General features: G+C 42.3%; 1 protein-coding gene across 9 annotated transcripts in view; it reads left to right on the top strand.

Annotated features, from left to right (window-relative positions):
• Positions 1 to 20,848, top strand: part of BEGAIN (brain enriched guanylate kinase associated) — a 236,937-nt gene that overhangs the window by 142,911 nt on the left and 73,178 nt on the right. For 6 of the 9 annotated variants that reach the window (XM_043548919.1, XM_043548922.1, XM_043548920.1 and 3 more), the window contains 2 exons: positions 308 to 364; positions 8,504 to 8,570. In XM_043548919.1, the coding sequence (XP_043404854.1) occupies positions 308 to 364; positions 8,504 to 8,570 (124 nt within the window). The remainder of the gene's footprint in view (positions 1 to 307; positions 365 to 8,503; positions 8,571 to 20,848) is intronic. The other 3 variants (XM_043548924.1, XM_043548923.1, XM_027827318.3) reach the window with 1 other exon arrangement.

Genomic DNA, 20,848 nt, shown 5'->3' with positions numbered 1-20,848 from the left:
AGAATATGGGGTGTAAGGTCACACTGAGCACCTAATACTTCAGTTCAGGTCAATGAGCCAGATCCAGTGCCTGTTGAAATCAATAGAAAGACTGCTGTTGACATCAGTGCACAATGGATCAGGTTCAGTGGATGCTGTGGATGTTCAGAACCTCTGAAAATCAGGCCCATAAAGTGTTTCATTTATTGCAAAGAACATTATCAATGGAAAGTATTAAAATCAAATGACTAAGAGCTTTTCTAATACTCTACTTGGTAGTTGGTTTTTTATTACGAAGAAAATTTATGCAAAAAAAATTATGTTCCAGGCAGGTGCTTTCTCCTCCGAAGACTTATCATGTGGGAAGCCCAAAATACTTTACAAGGTGAGCTTTAAAAATTGTTTCTATTGAGAATAGCAAAAACATTAAAAAAAAAGAGGCAAGATAAACACCTAGAAATCCCCAAACTGGAAACAAACATTTTAATCAAAAGTATGATCCAAAAAGAGTGTCAGCAACATGTAAAAATAACTGTATGAAGATCAGTGTGTAAAGAACAGTAAGAGCAATATAACACCACCAAGAATTTATCTCCCACGTTGTTCATTTCTAAAGGAAGAGAAAGATAAATGCGAACAACTGTTCTAGATAAGCACAGAGTAACATGGTCCCACTTGTACACTAAAAAACATTTCAGTCATTAAACTCGTACTGCTGCTCTGAGCAGCATTCTCCTTGAAGGCTGGAAGCTCCATTAGCCATTGCTTCAAAAGCCTCCCACATCCTTCATTTAATCTATAGTAATGCCAAAACAAACTGTCTTTTTTGTTTGTTTTAAAGACAACGATCTCCTGTTTAGGGAGGGCACATTTAGATGATTTGGTGGCCTATCATTCTCTAAAGGAGTAGGATTTTCTAAGCACACCATGTTGACCTAAACTGCTCCCACTGAATTCAATGGTAAAACTTCCATTGACATCAGAGGGAGCGGAGTTTGGCCAGTGCTGAGCAATTTTGAAATTCCCACCCTTACACTATAGTTCTGCTTTGAAAAGTGGCTGAAATGGCATTGTGGGGTTCCGTGTGCCTCGCAATGATTTCCATATCAGAATCATAGAAATGTAGGGCTGGAAGGGACCTCGAGAAGTCATCAAGTCGAGCCCCTTGTGCCGTGGCAGGACCAAGTAAACCTTGACCATCCCTGAGAGGTGTTTGTCCAACTTGTTTTTAAAAGCTTCCAATGATGGGAACTCCATTACTTCCCTTGAAAGCCTATTCCAGAGCTTAACTACCCTTATAGTTAGAAAGGTTTTCCCAATATCTAACCTGTGTTGTATTTAAGAGCGTGCTCAGTTTAAGAGCAAAAAAAAAAAAAAAAGAAAAAACAACCATGCATTTTGACTACCAGTCCTGAAAACTCAAACTGAGCTCAAGGAGCCCTGCTGGAATCATTTCTTCTTTTGTACTCCTACCAGTAATAAAGGTTCTGCTGGTCAAATTAGGCCCACGCCCACACCTGTACAACTCTCAGATTATGTCTTCAGTAACAACTGTGCAAAACCCATCATCTCCAGTTGGAATTTAGAATAGAATTTGTTGCTGCACAAGGAGTAAAATCCACTTAAACATATGTGTTTAAGTGCTTCACTATAAAGGGATGGACTTCCGCATGTATTTAAGTGGGTTCCTAAACAGGGGCCTCACAGCTGTGTTGGCTCCTCTGCAGCGCTAGTAGGAGAAAAAGCATCTTATATTTGTAAGAAAGTAGATAAAACTTTAGAGAACAGACAAGGAACAAACCTGTTGAATAAGAAGGTGCCATTTGTACAGTCACTCTTCAAAGCAGTATTGCTATCTAGGTGAAATTTCCTCCTGCGCAGAGGAACAAGGCCTATGCTCCATTTAACGAACATTTTGAGGTCTCAGTGCACATGCTTTGTATGAGCTCTCTGCACAGGGGTGAATTTTATCTTGCAAGGGGAAGGTATTTTCTGCTACATTAGACCACATAGATATTTAATGATAGTGATGATCAGAATTCTTTTTGTTAGACCCTCAGAAACATATGAGCAGTTGCACTGCATGGGTGCACATACCCACACATACAGAGCATAATGGGGCCGTACAATTTGAATTTACTACAGGACACAGAGAAGGCACCAAAAACATAATAAATGAACAGGGTCACATCAAATAATTCATTCTTTGTAAAAGGAATTCACAGCTCAGTCAACGCAATTACCACTGAAATTTACAAAGCTGCCAGATTTACAATTTAAAAGTCTTAGGCACTGCAAAATTCAGACAATCTGGGTGAATGCGTTTTCTACAAGTGGGGTTATGTTACCATTTGTTCATTGCAGCTCAGATTAATTTTCCCCACTCCTGCTTTATTTTTAAATGTATTGCCAAAAGATTTTATTTAATATTATATTCTTTTCCTTTCATACCTTTAATGCTTTTTTCCATATATATTTCTGGGTCCATTTCCCCTTCCCCATTCACAGTACTGACACTTCTTTTGGCCCCGTGGGTCTTTTATTTTTCCAGTTTGGGTTTTGTGCGTGTGTGTGTTTATCTACTTTATTTTGACTACCTTTGCATACAGTTCTCAATAGAAACACTTTCTGAAGCTCAGCTCCTTCTATATTGTGGGGGGTTTCATAAAAATGTAAGGCTGGAAGAGACCTTGAGAGGTCATCTAGTCCAGCCCTCTTCACTGAGGCAGGACCCAGTATACCTACACTACCCTGACAGGTATTTGTCTGACCTCTTCTTAAAAACCTCCAGTGATGGGGATTCCACAACCTCCCTTAGAAGCTTATTCCAGTATTTAACTATCCTTATAGATAGAAAGTTTTATCTTAGATATTAGGGAAATCTCCTTTGATTAAGATTATTCCAAATCACTTCTTATCCTACCTTCTGTGGACATAGGGAACATATGTGAAGACTGTTATTAGGTTCCTCCTCTCCCCCAGTCCATCTTCTTTTCTCAAGACTAAACATGTCCAGTGTTTTTATCATTTCTTTATTGGTCAGACTTTCTAAACCTTTTATCATTTTTGTATCTCTTCCTCTGAACTCTCCAATTTGTCTACATCTTTTCTAACGTGTGGTTCCCAGAACTGGACACAGTATTCCAGCTGAGACTTCACCAGTGTCAAATACAGCAAGATAATTACCTCCCATGTCTTACATACAACATTCTGTTAATACACCCCAGAATTACATTAGCCTTTCTTCAGAATTGCATCACAATATTCACTCATATGCAATTTGTGATCCACTGTAATCCCAGATACTTTTTAGCAGCACTACTGCCTAGCCAATTATTCCCCTTTTTGTAGTCGTGCGTTTGATTTTTCCTTCCGAAGTACAGTATTCTGCACCTTATTCAATTTCATAATGTTGATTTCAGACTAGTTCTCTAAGTTCTCATTGGTTGTTTTGAATTCTAATCCTGTCCTCCAAAGTGCTTGCAACCCTTTCCAGCTTGATGTCTTCCACAGATTTCATAAGCGTAATCTCTACTCCATTATTCAAGTCATGAATAGAAGCATTGAATTGTACCAGACCAAGGACAGACCTCTGCAAGCCCCCTTCCCAACCCCGGACACATCCCCACAGTTTGCTGGTGAACTCTTGATAATTACTCTGGTCTTTCAACAAGTTATGCACCTTCCTTGTAGTAATTTTATCTAAACCACATTTCCCTAATTTGCTTATGAGAAGTTCATGTGTCCCCTGTCAAAAGCCTTACTAAAATAAAAATGTATCACATCTCTTGCTTTCTCCCCATCCACTCGCTAGTAATCCTGCAAAAGAAGGAAATTAAAGTGGTTTGGTATGATTTCTTCTTGACAAATCCATGTTGGCTTTTATTTATAGCCCTATGATCCTCTAGGACTTGACAAAATGATTGTTTAATAATTTGTTCCAGTATCTTTCCAGGTATTGAAGTTAGGTTTACTGGTCTATACTTCTCCAGATGCTCTTGGTTCCCCTTTTTAAGTACCTTTCTCCAGTCCTCAGGGACTTCACACATCCTCCATGAGCTTTCAAAGATCATCACTAATGATTCTAAAATTGTTTCAGTTAGTTCCTTCAAATACCTTTGGGTGAATTTCATCAGGCCTTGTTGACTCAAATACATCTCACTTATCTAAGTATCCTTTAACCTGTTCTTTCCCTGTTTTGGCTTGTGTTCCTTCCCCCTTGTCATTAACATTAATTGTAACAGTTTATCATAACTAGTCACAGTTTATCTTTTTAGTGAAGACTGAACAAAATTGGCATTAAACACCTCAGCTGTCACTGTTTTGTTGAGGTTTGGCTCTTGTTTAGTGAGCTTTGTTAATTTTCTAAAAATTTGATTTGAAAAGGAGTACTTCAGAGAACTAGGGTTTATATGCTACAGTCCACTAACTCATGTGGATAGAGCAAAACTGGATGGAAATGAAATAGGGATTTAAGAGTAGGAGAAGCAGGGAGCAGTGGCCCATGGCACATCCCTACTGAACCCCATGGAGTGGAGGCACTGTCAGAGTGAAGAGTTTAATATTAGAAGGGCCCACCAGATCACCTAGGGCTTGTCTACACAGAAACCGCTACTGCAGCACAGTGGTGCGACCAAAGCAGTGCCTCTATAGCGCTCCAGTGAAGACTCTACACCAACAGGAGAAACCCTCCCATCAGTGTAGGCAATCCACCTCCCCAAGAGACAGTAGCTCAGTCGATGGGAGAATTCTCCTGTCGGCCTAACACTGCCTACCCCGGGGGGTTGGTTTAAGTGCATTGCTCAGAAGTGTCAATTCTTAGTGTAGACCAGGCCCTATGCTGACCTCCTGTATATCACAGGCCACCAACACCACCCAGCATCCACACTAAGCCCAACAACTAAAATTAGACCAAAATATTACAGCCCACAGGAGACTATTATGTGGCACAGGAAGAGTTGTGTTAATGTGCTCCTGTGCTCTTTGAAGTCAATAGCAAAACAGTGCAGAATCAGGCCTGTGATCGATTAGGAGCAAAGCCACAGGGATCAGCTACTCTCCATCATATGCCCCCATCTGAACAGCATAGATAACTAACAAGCTAGAGAAGCATTAGGTCATGTTCTATGCCTGCAACTTTCTTAAGGGTGTAGACAGGCAGCCTCTTAGGGTATGTCTACACAGTAAAGAAAAACCCATGTCAGCTGACTCAAGCTCGGGTTGCTGGGCTGTTTCATTGCTGTGTAGACTTCTGGGCTCGGGATGGAGCCTGGGCTCTAGGACCCTGCAGGATGGGAGGGTCCTAGGGCTTGGGCTCGGGCTCCAGCCTGAACCTGGAAGTCTGCACAGCAATGAAACAGCCCCACAGTCCAAACCCGAGTCGGCTGGCACAGGCCAACCACAGATTTCTCTTTGCTATGTAGACATACCTGTAGCATTTGTTCTCTCTCTCTTCTATTGCTTTTGCTGGAGGAAGGTGGGTAGGGTGTAATACAGCCTCAGACTTTTCTTTGTCATGCTGAATCTGGCTAGCAGTGACAGCATATATAGTGGCTGCAGAAGCAGACATCTATATGGAGGCTTAATATGAATTGCTGCATGTGATAGGAATAGAGAAGATACAGAGATCTGTGAACTCCAGCCAAGCCATTTAATCACCTAGAAATTTGTAACAATGACATCAAGACATGTAATCAGTTCAGCTGGTGATTTCATGAACTGACCTCTAGTCCTGTACAAGGGCTCGTTGTACACGCTCTCTCACCAATTTGGTCATCCACTTGGCAGACAGCATTACCACAGAACCCTTTTCTAGGGTGAAGTTCACCTCTGTGTAGCTGGCCAGCAAAAGTTCTGTACAGCACCTTAGCCCTCTTTAGGCTCTCAAAATAGGGCTCAAGGGCCTTGAGTTGACCCCTCCCCCCCCCGGTGGCAATTTCCCCCAAAGGGAAGTCCTTCTTTTTCCACGGCTTTACTAGGGGCAAAATTTTTCCTCACAGATCTTAACACCTAGATTCTATTCTCCCTACCCTGCAACCCCAGAATAATTCTGGGCACATAGGGAAAGCACAATCCCAGAATTATGACCTGCTGGTGCAGTCTCTAAATGGGGAATTTTGCCATATAATTGGAAGGAAAATCTTTACAGCACAAAGCAGTGGAAATAGGTCTGAGATGCCATTCTGTTTCATTCTAAATCAGAGATAGGCCTGACCATCCCCTCACCCAACTCTAGGGCAGTTTGAATCCACAGTTCAGTCCTCATTTCAAAGCTTTTCCCTATCTCTATAATCGGTCAAACCAAAACCATTGGCTCTAGGCCCACTGTACTTTGGGGAAGCTGAATTCAGATTCAGACTTCTCAGCCTAGGCCCAGTTGTTCATTATATCCAAGTGCACTATTAGCAGGGTCCATTGCCTAGGACATCATAGTGAAGAAGGCCTTAGGTCTGTTCCCATAAGATGTCCAATGCAGAGATTTGACAGGCATTTAGATTAACTTTTCAAACCTGAACATTAAGTTGCCAGTGGCCCCTTCTTTATGCAGGTAGGGGCCATTGGGAACTTAATGATCAGGTTTGAAAAGTTTGTGAATCCATGCAGTTGATAATCTGCAGACCATGCCTCTTCCCCAGCTCCACCACCAAAATTCCTTAGCATGGTGCACAGGATACAGTCCCTCTGTTCAGGTTCTCACATTCTGGTGCTCTATGCATACTTATGCCCGGGAATGGCACTGACTTTCAGGGCTTCTGGCACAATTTGCCTCTAAATATAGTAAGAAAATATGACAAAGTGGTTCTCTCAAGAAGTGGATGGTAAATATATTGCTAAAGCCTTGGGCTTTAACATAAGAATGGCCATACTGGCTCAGACCAAAGGTCCATCCAGCCCAGCATCCTGTCTGCTGACAGCGGCCAATGCCAGATGCCCCAGAGGGAGTGAACCCAACAGATAATGATCAAGTGATCTCTCTCCTGCCATCCAGCTCCACCTTCTGACAAACAGGGGCTAGGGACACCATTCCTTACCCATCCTGGCTAATAGCCATTAATGGACTTAATCTCCATGAATTTATCTAGTTCTCTTTTAAACCCTGTCTTAGTCCTAGCCTTCCCAACCTCCTCAGGCAAGGAGTTCCACAGGTTGACTGTGCTCTGCGTGAAGAAGAACTTCCTTTTATTTGTTTTAAACCTGCTGCCCATTAATTTCATTTGGTGGCCCCTAGTTCTTATATTATGGGAACAAGTAAATAACTTTTCTTTATTCACTTTCTCCACACCACTCATGATTTTAAATACCTCTGTCATATCCCCCTTAGTCTCCTCTTTTCCAAGATGAAAAGTCCTAGCCTCTTTAATCTCTCCTCACATGGGACCATTCCAAACCCATAATCATTTTAGTTGTCCTTCTCTGAACCTATTCTAATGCCAGTATATCTTTTTTGAGATGAGGAGACCACATCTGTACGCAGTATTCAAGATGTGGGCATACCATGGATTTATATAAGGGCAATAAGATATTCTCCATCTTATTCTCTATCCCTTTTTTAATGATTCCTAACATCTTGCTTGTTTTTTTGACTGCTGCTGCACACTGTGCGGACGTCTTCAGAGAACTATCCACGATGACTCCAAGATCTCTTTCCTGATTAGTTGTAGCTAAACTAGCTCCTATCATATTGTATGTATAGTTGAGGTTATTTTTTCCAGTGTGCATTACTTTACATTTATCCACATTAAATTTCTTTTGCCATTTTGTTGCCCAATCACTTAGTTTTGTGAGATCTTTCTGAAGATCTTCACAGTCTGCTTTGGTCTTAACTATCTTGAGCAGTTTAGTATCACCTGCAAACTTTGCCACCTCACTGTTTACCCCTTTCTCCAGATCAATTATGGATAAGTTGAATAGGATTGGTCCTAGGACTGACCCTTGGGGAACACCACTGGTTACCCCTCTCCATTCTGAAAATTTACCATTTATTCCTACCCTTTGTTCCCTGTCTTTTAACCAGTTCTCAATCCATGAAAGGATCTTCTCTCTTATCCCATGACAACTTCATTTACATAAGAGCCTTTGGTGAGGGATCTTGTCAAAGGCTTTCTGGAAATCTAAGTACACTATGTCCACAGGATCCCCTTTGTCCACCCGTTTGTTGACCGCCTTCAAAGAACTCTAATAGATTAGTAAAACATGATTTCCCTTCACAGAAACCATGTTGACTTTTGCCCAACAATTTATGTTCTTCTACGTGTCTGACAATTTTATTCTTTACTATTGTTTCAACTAATTTTCCCAGTACGGACATTAGACTTACTGGTCTGTAATTGCCGGGGATCACCTCTAGAGCCCTTTGGGGTTACATTAGCTATCTTCCAGTCATTAAACTCCTAACCATTGATAGGCAGCAGAAGTAAATATACTTTAATATTAATGGGAGCCCAAGTTTATGCTGAGGTGCAAAAATACAGGTAAAAAGAAATATGCAAACACTTCTAATTATATTATATCATCTTTGTTTTAGGATACAAAACAATTACCTAGCCTTACAAAGAATTAATCAGGACTTGGAAGATAAACTTTACAGGATGGTAAGTTTTTTAAAAAAAATTAAATATATTTTTATGGTTCTTAAGTTACAGGACAAATGGCTGCATAACCGGTATGATTAAGCTTGTGCTGTACACAAGGGGATACTAAACCAGGGAGCATGACTTTATCAATCTAATGAGCCGGCCCTGTAGCTGGCGTATATCTGCATAGTGCTATTAACTTCAACAAAGATGTGTCAATTTATATCAGTTGATGATCTGGCTGGACAATTTTGGCTTTAAAAGAATTCTGGTTAATTTGGCTAATATCTTCTTTTTCCTTAGGTTTGTAATATTTAGGTTTTAATTAAGAAAAAAAGATTTAAATGAGGCAATCCAAATGACCAAACTGAAAAATTTTTCGTGGCTCTTTGGTACATTCATTCAGCTTTATCAAGTGATTTAATTGAGCGTGGAGAGTCTTTTCATATTCTGTCATAACTATCAGTCAGTCTCAGTATATTCATTTCTGTGTCAACATTGGTCCTACTGCCATAGGCCAGTTAGTAACTAAGAGGGGAGAAATTATTGCACCAGGTATGGGCCTCTGGGTTTATAAGCATTATGAATAAACCACATGAACATACAGTCACACTCTGCTAGGAGCTGTAAAAATACCCTGTAATTTCATTAGTGGTGATGCTTATTTGTTAATGCACTTTTAACATAATATTCATTTCTAGGAAGATTTTAAAGAGAAATGTGGGTGTGATGTTGAGGAGGGATATGCATGGAACAACAATTGTAAACATTGTGTTGTGAGGAATTCTGTTGCAGTGCCTGGATCTCAGAAGGTCTTCAGGTCTTTACCCTTCCTGGACCCTTCACATCGACCTTGTAACCATCCATTCCCAACTCACCTTCCTTTCTGGTCCTTTAACAATCCCTCATGCGTGCACATACATACTTAACGCAGACACAGCCCTTTAAGGATGCTAGTGCAGCACCTGGGGCATATTGCACAGAATAGCATATAACAGTTGAATGAAGAGGCAGACTGGAGCTATGCAAAACAATCTGGGCTTGACAATGTGCCTGATGAAGATGGGGGAATTTCAGATTTAGAAAAAGAGGACGACAGGAAATGGATTGTTAGACATTGGAGGGTGAAATAGGGAGGGAATCCAGGAATGCACAATTTAAAGTCCCCCCCGCCCCCAGCCCTAAACAGGAAATTGGAAACAGAACCTTAAATCTGAAGATTTCTCTTCCAGGCTCCAAATATCCTTGGACCCATTCGTATCCCAGGAATTTTGGGCAAATAAAGGATGCAAGATGTGATCCATAGTTAATAAAACATCAGGACATTAGTAACTGGAAAACAATGGATAAAGTGAGGGGCAATGATGGAGACAGTGAGCAGATTTGTTTTTAAGTTATATATATTTGATTATATCCTTGTCCCCCACCCATGATATGCTCATTTCTTCTTTTATTGTAAGATCCTTGGAACAGGGATTGTGTCTCCAGCTGCGTTCGGACAGCATCTAGCACGTTGTCATTGCGACCACAATGCAACTAAATAATGACACTTCAAAATCCCAATTGGTAAACAAAAAGAAAGAGGTAACTCCAGGCACTCATAGGAAGTAACAGTTTTCTAGGTCATATCAGATACTTTGGAATAAACATGAGCTCTCAGACCCACAAGAGAATCTGTGCTTTAAAGCATGAGAAGAGAATCTCGCAGTGAGTGGAACAGGACATGGTCCCAGTGGAGACCCTCACCTTTCTTTATTCCTTCCAGCATGAGAGGAAGTGAAGACTGATTCACAGGAACTGAAGAGGATCTCCAAGGCTTTATGGAGCACTTAATCTCAGAGTTGCTTTGTCTTCTGGAACACTGAGACAGGAGAACCTGTTGGCAAAACCAGACAAAATCAAATGGAAACTAATAAAAACAAGGAGGAGTGTAGCAGATAGTGTTCCATGCTTGATTCAAATGGCCCAAATCATTTGATTTTCAGGGCACATTGCAAAGCCCAAGCTTTTGGGAAGAGTGGGGTGAATTAAAAGCTGAGCTGGCTATTATTGTAGGCTTGGATCACAGAGGTCTCTCTCTCCCCACTTTCTGTGTTGGGGAAGCAGCGGGACGGATTTTTGTTGTCTAGGTCAGTTTGTTTTTCACTGTATTTCAAAAGCATTTAAAGCCTCTGGATGGATGGTGCTGTTTTATATTTTATAGAAATCCCAATAAACTTAAAAAATAGGCAAAAAAAACTCATGCAAGCCTTGCTTTACCTTTGCCTATATATTTTGGTTCATATTTGGGTACTGAACAGTTAACATATCCAAATGGAATGAACAGGGAGGTGGTTGGGGAACAAAGGCAATACTTTTACAGTCCTAGTCCTACAACAGCATGTCTGCAGGTGGAGTCCCATTGAAGTTAAAGGAATGCTGCTCAGACAAAGGACTCTGAACGCTTCTCTGCTGGTGCAGGATTGGAGCCTAAATTTGCTTTGTTTTTGCATCTACCCTCCCCCCTCAAAAAAAAAAAAACAGAAAAGAAAAGTATTAGGTGGACAAGGCAAAAAAAACCAAATCTAGTAACTGCCCTATTTTGGAGGAATCCGGAATTTTAAATTCACTTGTGCCTACTGTTGAAAGTGGCGTAAAAATTAGTTCCATTAAATAGAAAAAAACTGAGATTTTTCTTTATGTATCAGTTGTTTTTCTCCTAACCTGTGCCTGCTTTTAAATACTGACCTATAAAACATTTTTTAAAAAAAAAACTTTAACAACCTTGTGACTCTAGCCAAGTATTGTTGCCCAACTGAAAGTCCAAAAACAAAACGTAATCCATAGTATCCCTGCTGAACGTGGCTAAAGGTTTGTAACATGCGGTCCTTATTCAGATAAAAAAATCAATGTTAGTATGGTCTAAATAAGCACTGCCATACTAAATTCATGTTACACCAAAAGCTAACAGATTAAGAACTTCAGCTTCTGGTGCTACAAACATCTGTTCATAGCATAGTCAAGATCTGGATTTGGAGAAGATTTGCATGCTCCTGTCATCATCAACTTGTAGAGAAGTAAAATACAAACAATATCACAAGGTTCAAATCATTGGGATTTTCAGTCTTTATTGTCCAATTTTTAAGTTCTTCACCATTTTGACTTCAGAAATTACACCCAGGTGGTCTACAGCTATAGCAAGGCATGTATCTATCTATGCCATACATTGGGATATCAGAGGAAACTCAACCAACCACCACCACGTCCCTCGGCCTGCGCCACTTCCTGCAGCCCCCATTGGCTGGGCACAGCGAACCGCGGCCAGCGGGAGCCGTGATCGGCCGAACCTGCGGACGCACCAGGAAAACAAACCGGCCCGGCCCGCCAGGGGCTTTCCCTGAACAAGCGGCATCCCAAATTTGGGAAACACTGGTTTAGAATATCACCAGATTCAATCATCACTGGGAACTGCAGTCTGCTTCTGTCCAATTTTTAAGTTCTCAGCCATTTTCAGGGAGTGGGGTTAGGGTTTCAGGTACTAGTATGCCATGAGGGCCCGATTCTCATTTATATTATGGCGACTCTTGCAATGTAAAATAGAGAGAAGTTACATTTATACCCATTGTAAAGAGAGATCAGTATAAATGAGTGTCAGGCCACAAAATGTGTTAAGACACTTGAGCACTCCACTGATTGTTATTCTGATTCCTGTCTATGAGTGAGGAGCAGAGCTCTGGGGTTCCAGACACTGCTTTATTCAAATCTTGCATGTTCTGGGGCTTATCTAGTCTCATGTCCATAATTCATTCTCCAACATTTCCAACAGGGGAAACCTCCAGATGAATGAAATATGACTACAGTTTAGCAATGTCCAGAGCTCAAGGATAGGTGAGTCTGTCATGGAGATATCACTTAAAAGAAACAGGTCTCGTTGGACAAACATTTTTGGAAGACATTTCGTGTCAAAAAAGTAGATTCCGTGATACTGCAACATTTTGCAAATTAGTGTCAGTTTCATACAGGGCCATAATTAGGGCAAGGTGAGTGGGGCAGCGGACCAGGGGCGCTGAGCCGCCAGGGGCACGAAATGGGGAAGCCCTCAGGATCAGGCCCAGCAGCATCAGGGACCCCCATAGGATTGGGCCCAGCAGCGTCTGGCTGGAGCCCAGGATGCTCAGGGCCTCCTCTGCCCGCAAGGTTGCAGGCCCAGTGATCCCAGCTGGATCAGGCTCCCAGGCACTAGGACCCTGGGCGGGGTGGCAGGCAGGCAGTGCGCTGAGTGCTGCTTGGCTCCTACTGAGCATGCTCATTGCGCAGTAATGTCTGCTGAAGCCGCTGCCCTCTCTGGGGATTTAAAAAGTTAAAGGGGGGCAAAGGGAGCAAATGCGGGAGTAGGTAGGGTCTGAGCAGTGGGTGGAAACTGACTGCATGGGGGTGGGGGGCAAACAGCTGGAAGTAGAGGCAGGGGAGGGGCAAAGGAGCAAAATAGCAGGGGTTAGGAGCCAGGGTTCATCCAGGGGTGAGGCGCTGCCACATAGTGGCAGAGGACAAAGCCCCGGCACAGGATGGGGCAGAGTGGGTAACAGTTACCCCGATGGGATGAGCCACCTGCCCTGCTTGGCAAAAAAGGGGAGGGAGGACAGAGGGGATCTTCCATGCTTAGGAGAAAATGTTCAGACAAGAAAAACGAAGACCTCCTGGGCCACTTGTGATTTGCAGTTAGGGGAAGCAACAGTAGAAATAAAGAAAGTAAACACTGCACAAGTAAAACATGCCCTTTTAGTCAGCCCTCAGAAGGGGTAAAACATGCCCTGCTCCCTCCTTGAGCTGTGTCTTCCTGTTACTGTTACCTACCCTTGCCTGTTGCTGCCCCAGCCTGATTCAATTGTTATTACAGAGAACAGAATAAGAAGCCTCCCTCTGACCCATTGTTATAATGCTCCATCCCTTGGCCAGCAAGGTGCACTCACACATCAGGGAATTGACACCTTCAGGGCAAACTGGCCAAGGATGCTGAACACACCTTGGCTTTTCTTTTAGAAGGTCTCTACTTTTGGGCTACGGACAATTTTCAGTTGTGCCCGGACAGATAAAAATGCAGGCCATTCACTGCACAGGTGAAGAGACCAATAGGGAAATCTGCACTAGGTGCAAATCTGGATTGGGGCTGCTGGTGAGATATGCACTAGCAAAGGAACAGGTCCACTGTGACCGGTCCTTGTAGCATTCTAGGCTGTGATCCAGCCAGTCTGTTCCTGACACCCTTCTCTATGAGACCAGCGCCATCACCTTGGTGATATGTCCATCTACTCACTATAACCATGTGTGGCAAGACATGACTCACCAGCACAGTGCCTCCCGCTGGTCATCCTGGGAATTAGCTCTCCAGCCTCCAGAGTGCCCTCTGCAGGCTGGTGTCCCACTTGCTTCAGGCCCCAGTGTCCCTCCCAGACCCCGGTGCCCCTTCCCTCAGTGTTCTGCCCTCTGCAGTCTCCTGGCAGTCTCTGGGTCTCCCCGCCCCGGGGAATCCCCACCTTGCCTCAGCGGCTACTGCCAGTCCTCATCTAGCTCCCACACACTGGGGCAGACTGCAGTCTGTACCACTCATCATCGGCAAGGAGGGTTTGGACCTGCTGCCTTTGCCTACCCTTAGGCTGCCCCTCTGCAACCCCAGTACCTGCTTTAGGCCTTCAGCAAGGCCTGCACGCTGGGGGTTTTCCAGCCTGGAGCTCCCCAGCTCCTCTGGCCTTTCCCCAGCCCTGCTTCACTCTAGGTACCCTAGTGAGCTCCCAAGCAGCCAGTCCCACCTCTCTCCACAGTTAGAAAGAGACTGCCTGAGTGCCTGGCTCTCAGCCTTTTATAGGGCCAGCTGTGGCCTCATTGGGGCGTGGCCCCAGCTGTGGCTGCCTTCCGCATCAGCCTAGTCTTTGGCTCACAGCCCCAGCCCTCTCCCAGGGCTGGCTGTAACCCTTTCAGGCCTGGAGCAGGTGACCACCCCGCTACACCATGGCACTGGCATGGTCTTACACTGAAGCACCGCATAATCTGATTTCACAATCACCACAGCCATATACTCTCTTCTGTCCCCACACTTAGGTGTGAGGGGCCTTGCCTGGCCAGAATTTAAATGCCATAGAACCATAGGGTTAGAAGGGACCCCAAACTGTCATCTAATCTAACCTCTTGCCAAGATGCAGGATGTATGATGCCTCTTATCAGCTATCACAACATAGCTTCCACAACTGAATGATACTTCCCACACTGGCCTTATACAAACAAGCCATGCTGCTATAATCCTTTACCTTTAAAGGGACATAATCACAATTTGCTTGGCAGGATTCAGCAGGAGAAATGATCAGGTATAAACGAACCATAATATTGTACTAGGAAGCAAACAATAATCAATACTCTTCTTAGAAAAATAAAATCACAATGCAAAAGGTAAAAAGCAAATCTTATAACCTCCCCCACCCTAAAATGGCTGACTCTATCATATAAAGGCCAGAGAAAGGATGGCTTCTGCTTATACAGAGTCAGATGCTATGGTGGGAATTCAATTGCTAGATAATCCTCCTCCATGGTAGATTCATTCTTTGTTTACTCTTGAGCCCCTTTTATTCTCCACTGTGTCACTGAGAGAAGTGGCTGTTTATTCTAGCCACAGTCTCGCTGCGGGGTGATGGAAAACCACCAGTATTGCTTCTTTTATAAACAGAAAAGCAACTTTTTGTCTTTCTGAATATGTTTTATGCTATTAAGTCATTGCAGAATCCATATTTATGTTATGATTATTTTCAGTCCATGTTGTTTTTCGGTACCCAACAATGAGTTTACTTACAGGATATATAGGATGCTATAAGGATGTTAAAGGATGTGAAAATGAATGTGGCACCTAAAAGAATCATACAGTAGCTTTTATTGTCTACCTACTGTACCAATACGCAAAAATAAATGCGCTATTACTCTATAATATCCTAACTCAAAAAAACGGTAGTGGGTGCAAATATACTTGTTCACCCAGAATGCCTAAATGCCTAGTTACAGCTCTGGTTTCACAGAATCGTTTCAGTTGGGAGAAAAAATGGAAAAAAAAAGTTAGAAAAAGTTGACTTTTTTAAATAAAGCATTTCAATTTTCAGTTCAAAACAATTCATTTCAACATTTCCTTTTAGTTTTTAAAAACTAAATTAAATGTTTTAAAATGGTCAAAAATAAAGCATTCAACATTTCATTTGACCTGAAATGATTTTTCTCCCCTCCCCAGTTTTTGAGAATTGCCAGAGAATCCCCAAAACAGCTCAACTTGTGAGAGGCCAGGGCAATGGAACTGAAGAGTCAGGGGAAGGGTTGGTGAATCTGGTTGGAAACCTCAGTTTTTGCATAAACGTCTAACAAACGGATTCAACCAAGGCAATAAACCAGTAAAAAAGTATTATGACTTCACCCACCTTGTCTCTCTGGGTGAGCCAAGGCATTGACTTTAGAATAAAAATCTGTACCTGGTTTTCCCATGACAGCTACCAATCAGCCATTAGTATTTAGATAAAAAAACGTGGAAGATGGATACAACTAGGAAATGTCAGGCTATTTCTGACTTATACCTAAGGACTCCGAAAACCCAGCATGTGATTTTGCTCCTGCATAAAGAATGACGACTTTGAAGGTGACTTTGAGCAGTTGGAGTGATTTAGAGCACCTCTTTTTTCTGCACTAAGCAGCACTTGCATTTTTTCTTTTTGCTGAATGCCTGATGAAAGTGAAATGGAGGTGACCTAAATATACTTTAAGGGATTTGCATCCCAAAGACAAGAAAATTTAGAGTCCGCGCTACCTGACAGGCTCATTTTCTCACATTCAGTGAGGACAGTTGTGAAATTTTCAGAGACATTTAGAGGGATAGTTAGTCAGGGCAGAATCCAGAGAAAGCGTGTGTTTCTGAGAGCCAAGAAAAATTCCTAAAAATCTTCTTCTTGGGACGAAATTACTCTAAATGCCAAATAATTTATAAAAATAGCTATTGAAAATTTCCTAGATGATTTAAGACCTTTTCTTTTTATCTTAGAGCCACTTTTCTTTACTCCCAAAACCCATGTCTATCTATTGCTCTCACACACCTTCTTCTCCCCACAAATTCACTCTGCATTCAATTTTTCTCTGTCCAAATCCTTTTCAGTAACCTCACCAGCATGACAAAGTGTTCAGCTGTTGCCAACAGGACTGGCTCAAGCTTTTTTGCCGCCCCAAGCCAAAAAAAAAAAAAAAAGGTGGCCGGTGAGCCGCCGAAGTGCCGCCCCTTCACAGGGGCCACCCCAGGCATGTGCTTCCTTAGCTGGTGCCTGGAACCGGCCCTGGTTGCCAAAGATGAATACACACAAGACCAAACTTTTAAAAGCCCAGGCCCGAAATTGCATTTTTGCACACATGAATTACCCAGGCCCAAGCTGCATGCACTTGTCAGCATTGTGGAGATGTAAATGCATATCCATGCACAAATCTGAGACTTGCGTACACATCAGCTGTTCTGTGCACATGATTTGAGTAGGCACAGATTCATTTTTCATTCTCTGTGTGTGTGTACAGGAGTTAGTTTTCCACTAGTAATGGCATAGATGAATCATAGAATATCAGGGTTGGAAGGGACCTCAGGAGGTCATCTAGTCCACCCCCTGCTCAAAGCAGGACCAATCCCCAACTAAATCGGGCTTTGTCAAGCCTGACCTTAAAAACCTCTAAGGAAGGAGGTTCCACCACCTCCCTACGTAACGCATTCCAGTGCTCTACCACCCTCCTAGTGAAAAAGTTTTTCCTAATATCCAACCTAAACCTCCCCCACTGCAACTTGAGACCATTACTCCTTGTTCTGTCATCTGCTACCACTGAGAACAGTCTAGATCCATCCTCTTTGGAACCCCCTTTCAGGTAGTTGAAAGCAGCTATCAAATCCCCCCTCATTCTTCTCTTCCGCAGACTAAACAATCCCAGTTCCCTCAGCCTCTCCTCATAAGTCATGTGTTCCAGTCCCCTAATCATTTTTGTTGCACTCTGCTGGACGTTTTCCAGTTTTTCCACATCCTTCTTGTAGTGTGGGGCCCAAAACTGGACACAGTAGATGGATTGATCCCACATGTCCATTTCATATTGCAGCACTTGCTAGTTCTGACTCAGTGGCTGAAAATAACAAAATGGAAGGCTGTTTCTAAAGTCTCCTTCCTTTCTCCCAAAGTCAGAACTTTTCTTCCTCTCCCCATCCCCAGTAGGAAATCTTTCACTAATTCTGACAGCCTGAGGACGTACAGAACCTCTCTCGTCACCGTTTTGTATGGCGACAGAAGACATCTCACTTTCAATTTTCTTTTTGTAACACTGATTACAGAGCAGGTCCTCCTTGCTTTCCAACATGCTGCATGTCTCCTGGTTTCTATTTCCAGTTTGTGATTGCTCTATATTTACTAAGCATCTGCCTGGGTTTTGGACTCTCTCTGCTTCCAGGTACTAAATGACCAGACGGTTCCAATTTTCAGGGAATATTCTAGTAACAGTTGTTTTTAAGTATCCTGGGATATGTTCCTGTTTACTGAGTTTTTCAAGCCATCCATTTCATCCTGGTACCTGAATTTCCATGGCCATGTCTGTCTGTGTCAGAATACAGGGCCTGTCTCCTGGCCAGCAGGTGGAAGGTAATTTCAGCTGGAATTTCCAAAAGAAGCATGAGAGAGTTATGTGCCCAAATCCCATGAAATAGGGGTTAGGCATCGAACACGCTTAGGCTCCTTTAAAAACACCAACCTGGGTCCATTGTCATTATTTGTGAATCCATTATTAGTGAGGAGTCCAGGAAGACCTTTAGGCTGTATAACATTTTGATAAAGGAAAGGGGGCAAATACTCTTTAGTGAAAGTGATATTAGGTTTCCTCTTCCTGCTAGGATCACCTGTGTCTTACCTAGCTTTATCTTCAGCCAGTACTCATCATCCAGGTTCTCTTTTCATTCATGAACCTGTTGCTTGCATTTAAAGTGATGGCTGCCACATGAATATAGCTGATGTTAAAGGCTTTGATGTCTTACAGTCACCATGTCCAGTAGTTTGATGTACACATTGAATTATATGGGGGAGCGAATGGAGTCTTGTGGGATTCCAGGAGTGAGAGTTCTGGAGGCAAAGGTGTGTTTGCCCATTGTGATCATCCAGGGTCAGCCTCTGCTGAAGGATCATAACCAACTGAATGGGCAACTGCTGACCCCTTCTAGAGCTCAGAAAAATCCCCGAGTATGGATGTTTGCCCATTGTTCTTGACTAGGAGGAGACTGGCTGCCAGCAAATGTTTGTGCACCTCATCCCAGAATAAAACCTAAGAATAATACCTAGTTCTAATGTAGCACTTGTCATCTCAAATGCTTCACAAAGGAAGACAAGAATCAGCAACCCAGTTTTTACAGATGTGGAAACTAAGATTCAGGAAGGTGAAGTGAATTGACCAAGGTCACCCAGCAGTCCAGTGGCAGAACTGGGAATATAAATCATGTCTCCTATCTACTGGACCACATAGCCTCTAGGATATTGATAGATGACAGGCACAGTTGGAGATGAGACAGCTTTCCACCAGTTTTTAATCACTATTTTTTTAAATACAGATGAAAAATAGACAGGCAGTGTTTGTCATAGCCTAAGAACATACCTGAATGGAATCCATTTAGTCTGGTTCCCTGTCTCTAGAAGTGGTTTCTACCAATTGTTTCCAAAAAATCTATTTTTCAATGAAAGAAGAAACACCTCACAGAAACAGACAGCCCAGCAGCTACAGAGTTCAAAACAATGTAATTTTGACTGCACAGGAGGGAGTATGAAATTAATCGAGATAGGAAGAAGATAATGACTTGGGGGGGCACATATAAAAAAAGAGGGAGAAAGGTTAGCTTGAATATTGGATCTCTAATAATTGAATCCTGTACACTCAGAATCGTATATAGAATCATTATTGTTATGACATTTGTCAGTTTTATTATTACAGTGACTGTCTCCAGCAGCATCCTCTCTGTTCACTATAGACTTAGTTACTTGCCTCTTTTACAGGAAACAAATATTTCTTCTTTCAAGCTAGTGTCATTGTAACATTCTCGGAAGATGTTATTAAATTGACACAAGGGGATTATCATGAATCAGCACCATCTCTCGTCCCTCCAGCTAAAATGCATTTAGTACATTATTACCCAACACTGCTCTACCCTAGGAATCCAGGCTGTTCATTTAAATTCACTGATATGCAGGGAGATTAAAGTGAAATTAACAAAATTTGCTTGTAATTAGAAGCAGTGGCCGCATAGACCAGGAGGTAGACCAGCTGGTTCAAGAAAAGACTCTTACTAATAAGATGAAAATTAGGGTACGTCTTTCTTCAAGCAGAGTAACAATGGTGGGAAGGTGATGTCAGATGAAAACTATATGTATGGTTTTATCTGGATGGTGTGGCTAAGGGCAAGGTTAGGCAATTTGACCTTTCTTTCTGTACTATAAGCACATGGCAGTAGGTATAGTTTGCATGCAAAAGAAAAAAAAATCAAAATAAGACACATGCTTCTCCTTCTGCAGAGAGGAGAAGACAAGAAAGGTATTTGCAGTACTTTGTCACTGGGTTGGTCTCAGGATATGAGTCAAGATGAGTGAGGTAATATCTTTTATTAGACCAGCTTCTGCTGGTGAGAGAAGCAATCTTGTCTTTCCCCAAACAGAAGCTGGTCCAATAAAAGATAGGAGAAAGACATTCCAGATGTGTTGTCAGGTTGCTTAATGCAGTATTGGAAGGCACCCAGATACCACAGTGATACGTGTGGTATAAAAAATTATGTAGGATAGAAAATAGAATTACATCCAGTTATAAACATAACTAAAGCTGGAAACAGCTAGTTCTGCAGAGAAATAGCCCTGTGAGAACAGGCCAAAACAGTTATAAACAGGAAAGGAACTTTTAACAGAATGCTACAGTCTTAATCTAGGATTGGGGAAAAACAGAAGAGTGTAGGAAAAAAAAAAAAAAAAAACCAACCTCCAGTGGACTTTCAGTGGGTGCACACGTTTCCTTATTTTGCACCATTTAATTGCTGCTTGTTCTACATCACCTTTCCACATATCCTTCTCCAGGAGGTGGAGACAACTGGCCCACAGGAGTAGAGAAAACTGGGTACAGGGCCTATTTTGTCTTGCACACCCAAACTCTGGATGGCCTGAGAAGAGGTGACAAAACAAAGTGTTTCAATTCAAGCAGACCTGATCTAACATGAAATATTTCTATTTTCCTGATGAGATCAGTGTATTAGGATT

The sequence above is a fragment of the Chelonia mydas genome, chromosome 6, assembly GCF_015237465.2.
Source record: "Chelonia mydas isolate rCheMyd1 chromosome 6, rCheMyd1.pri.v2, whole genome shotgun sequence".
Taxonomy (NCBI): domain Eukaryota; kingdom Metazoa; phylum Chordata; order Testudines; family Cheloniidae; genus Chelonia; species Chelonia mydas.
Note: the sequence above shows the minus strand (reverse complement) of the source record. Positions and strands in the feature narration are given on the sequence as shown.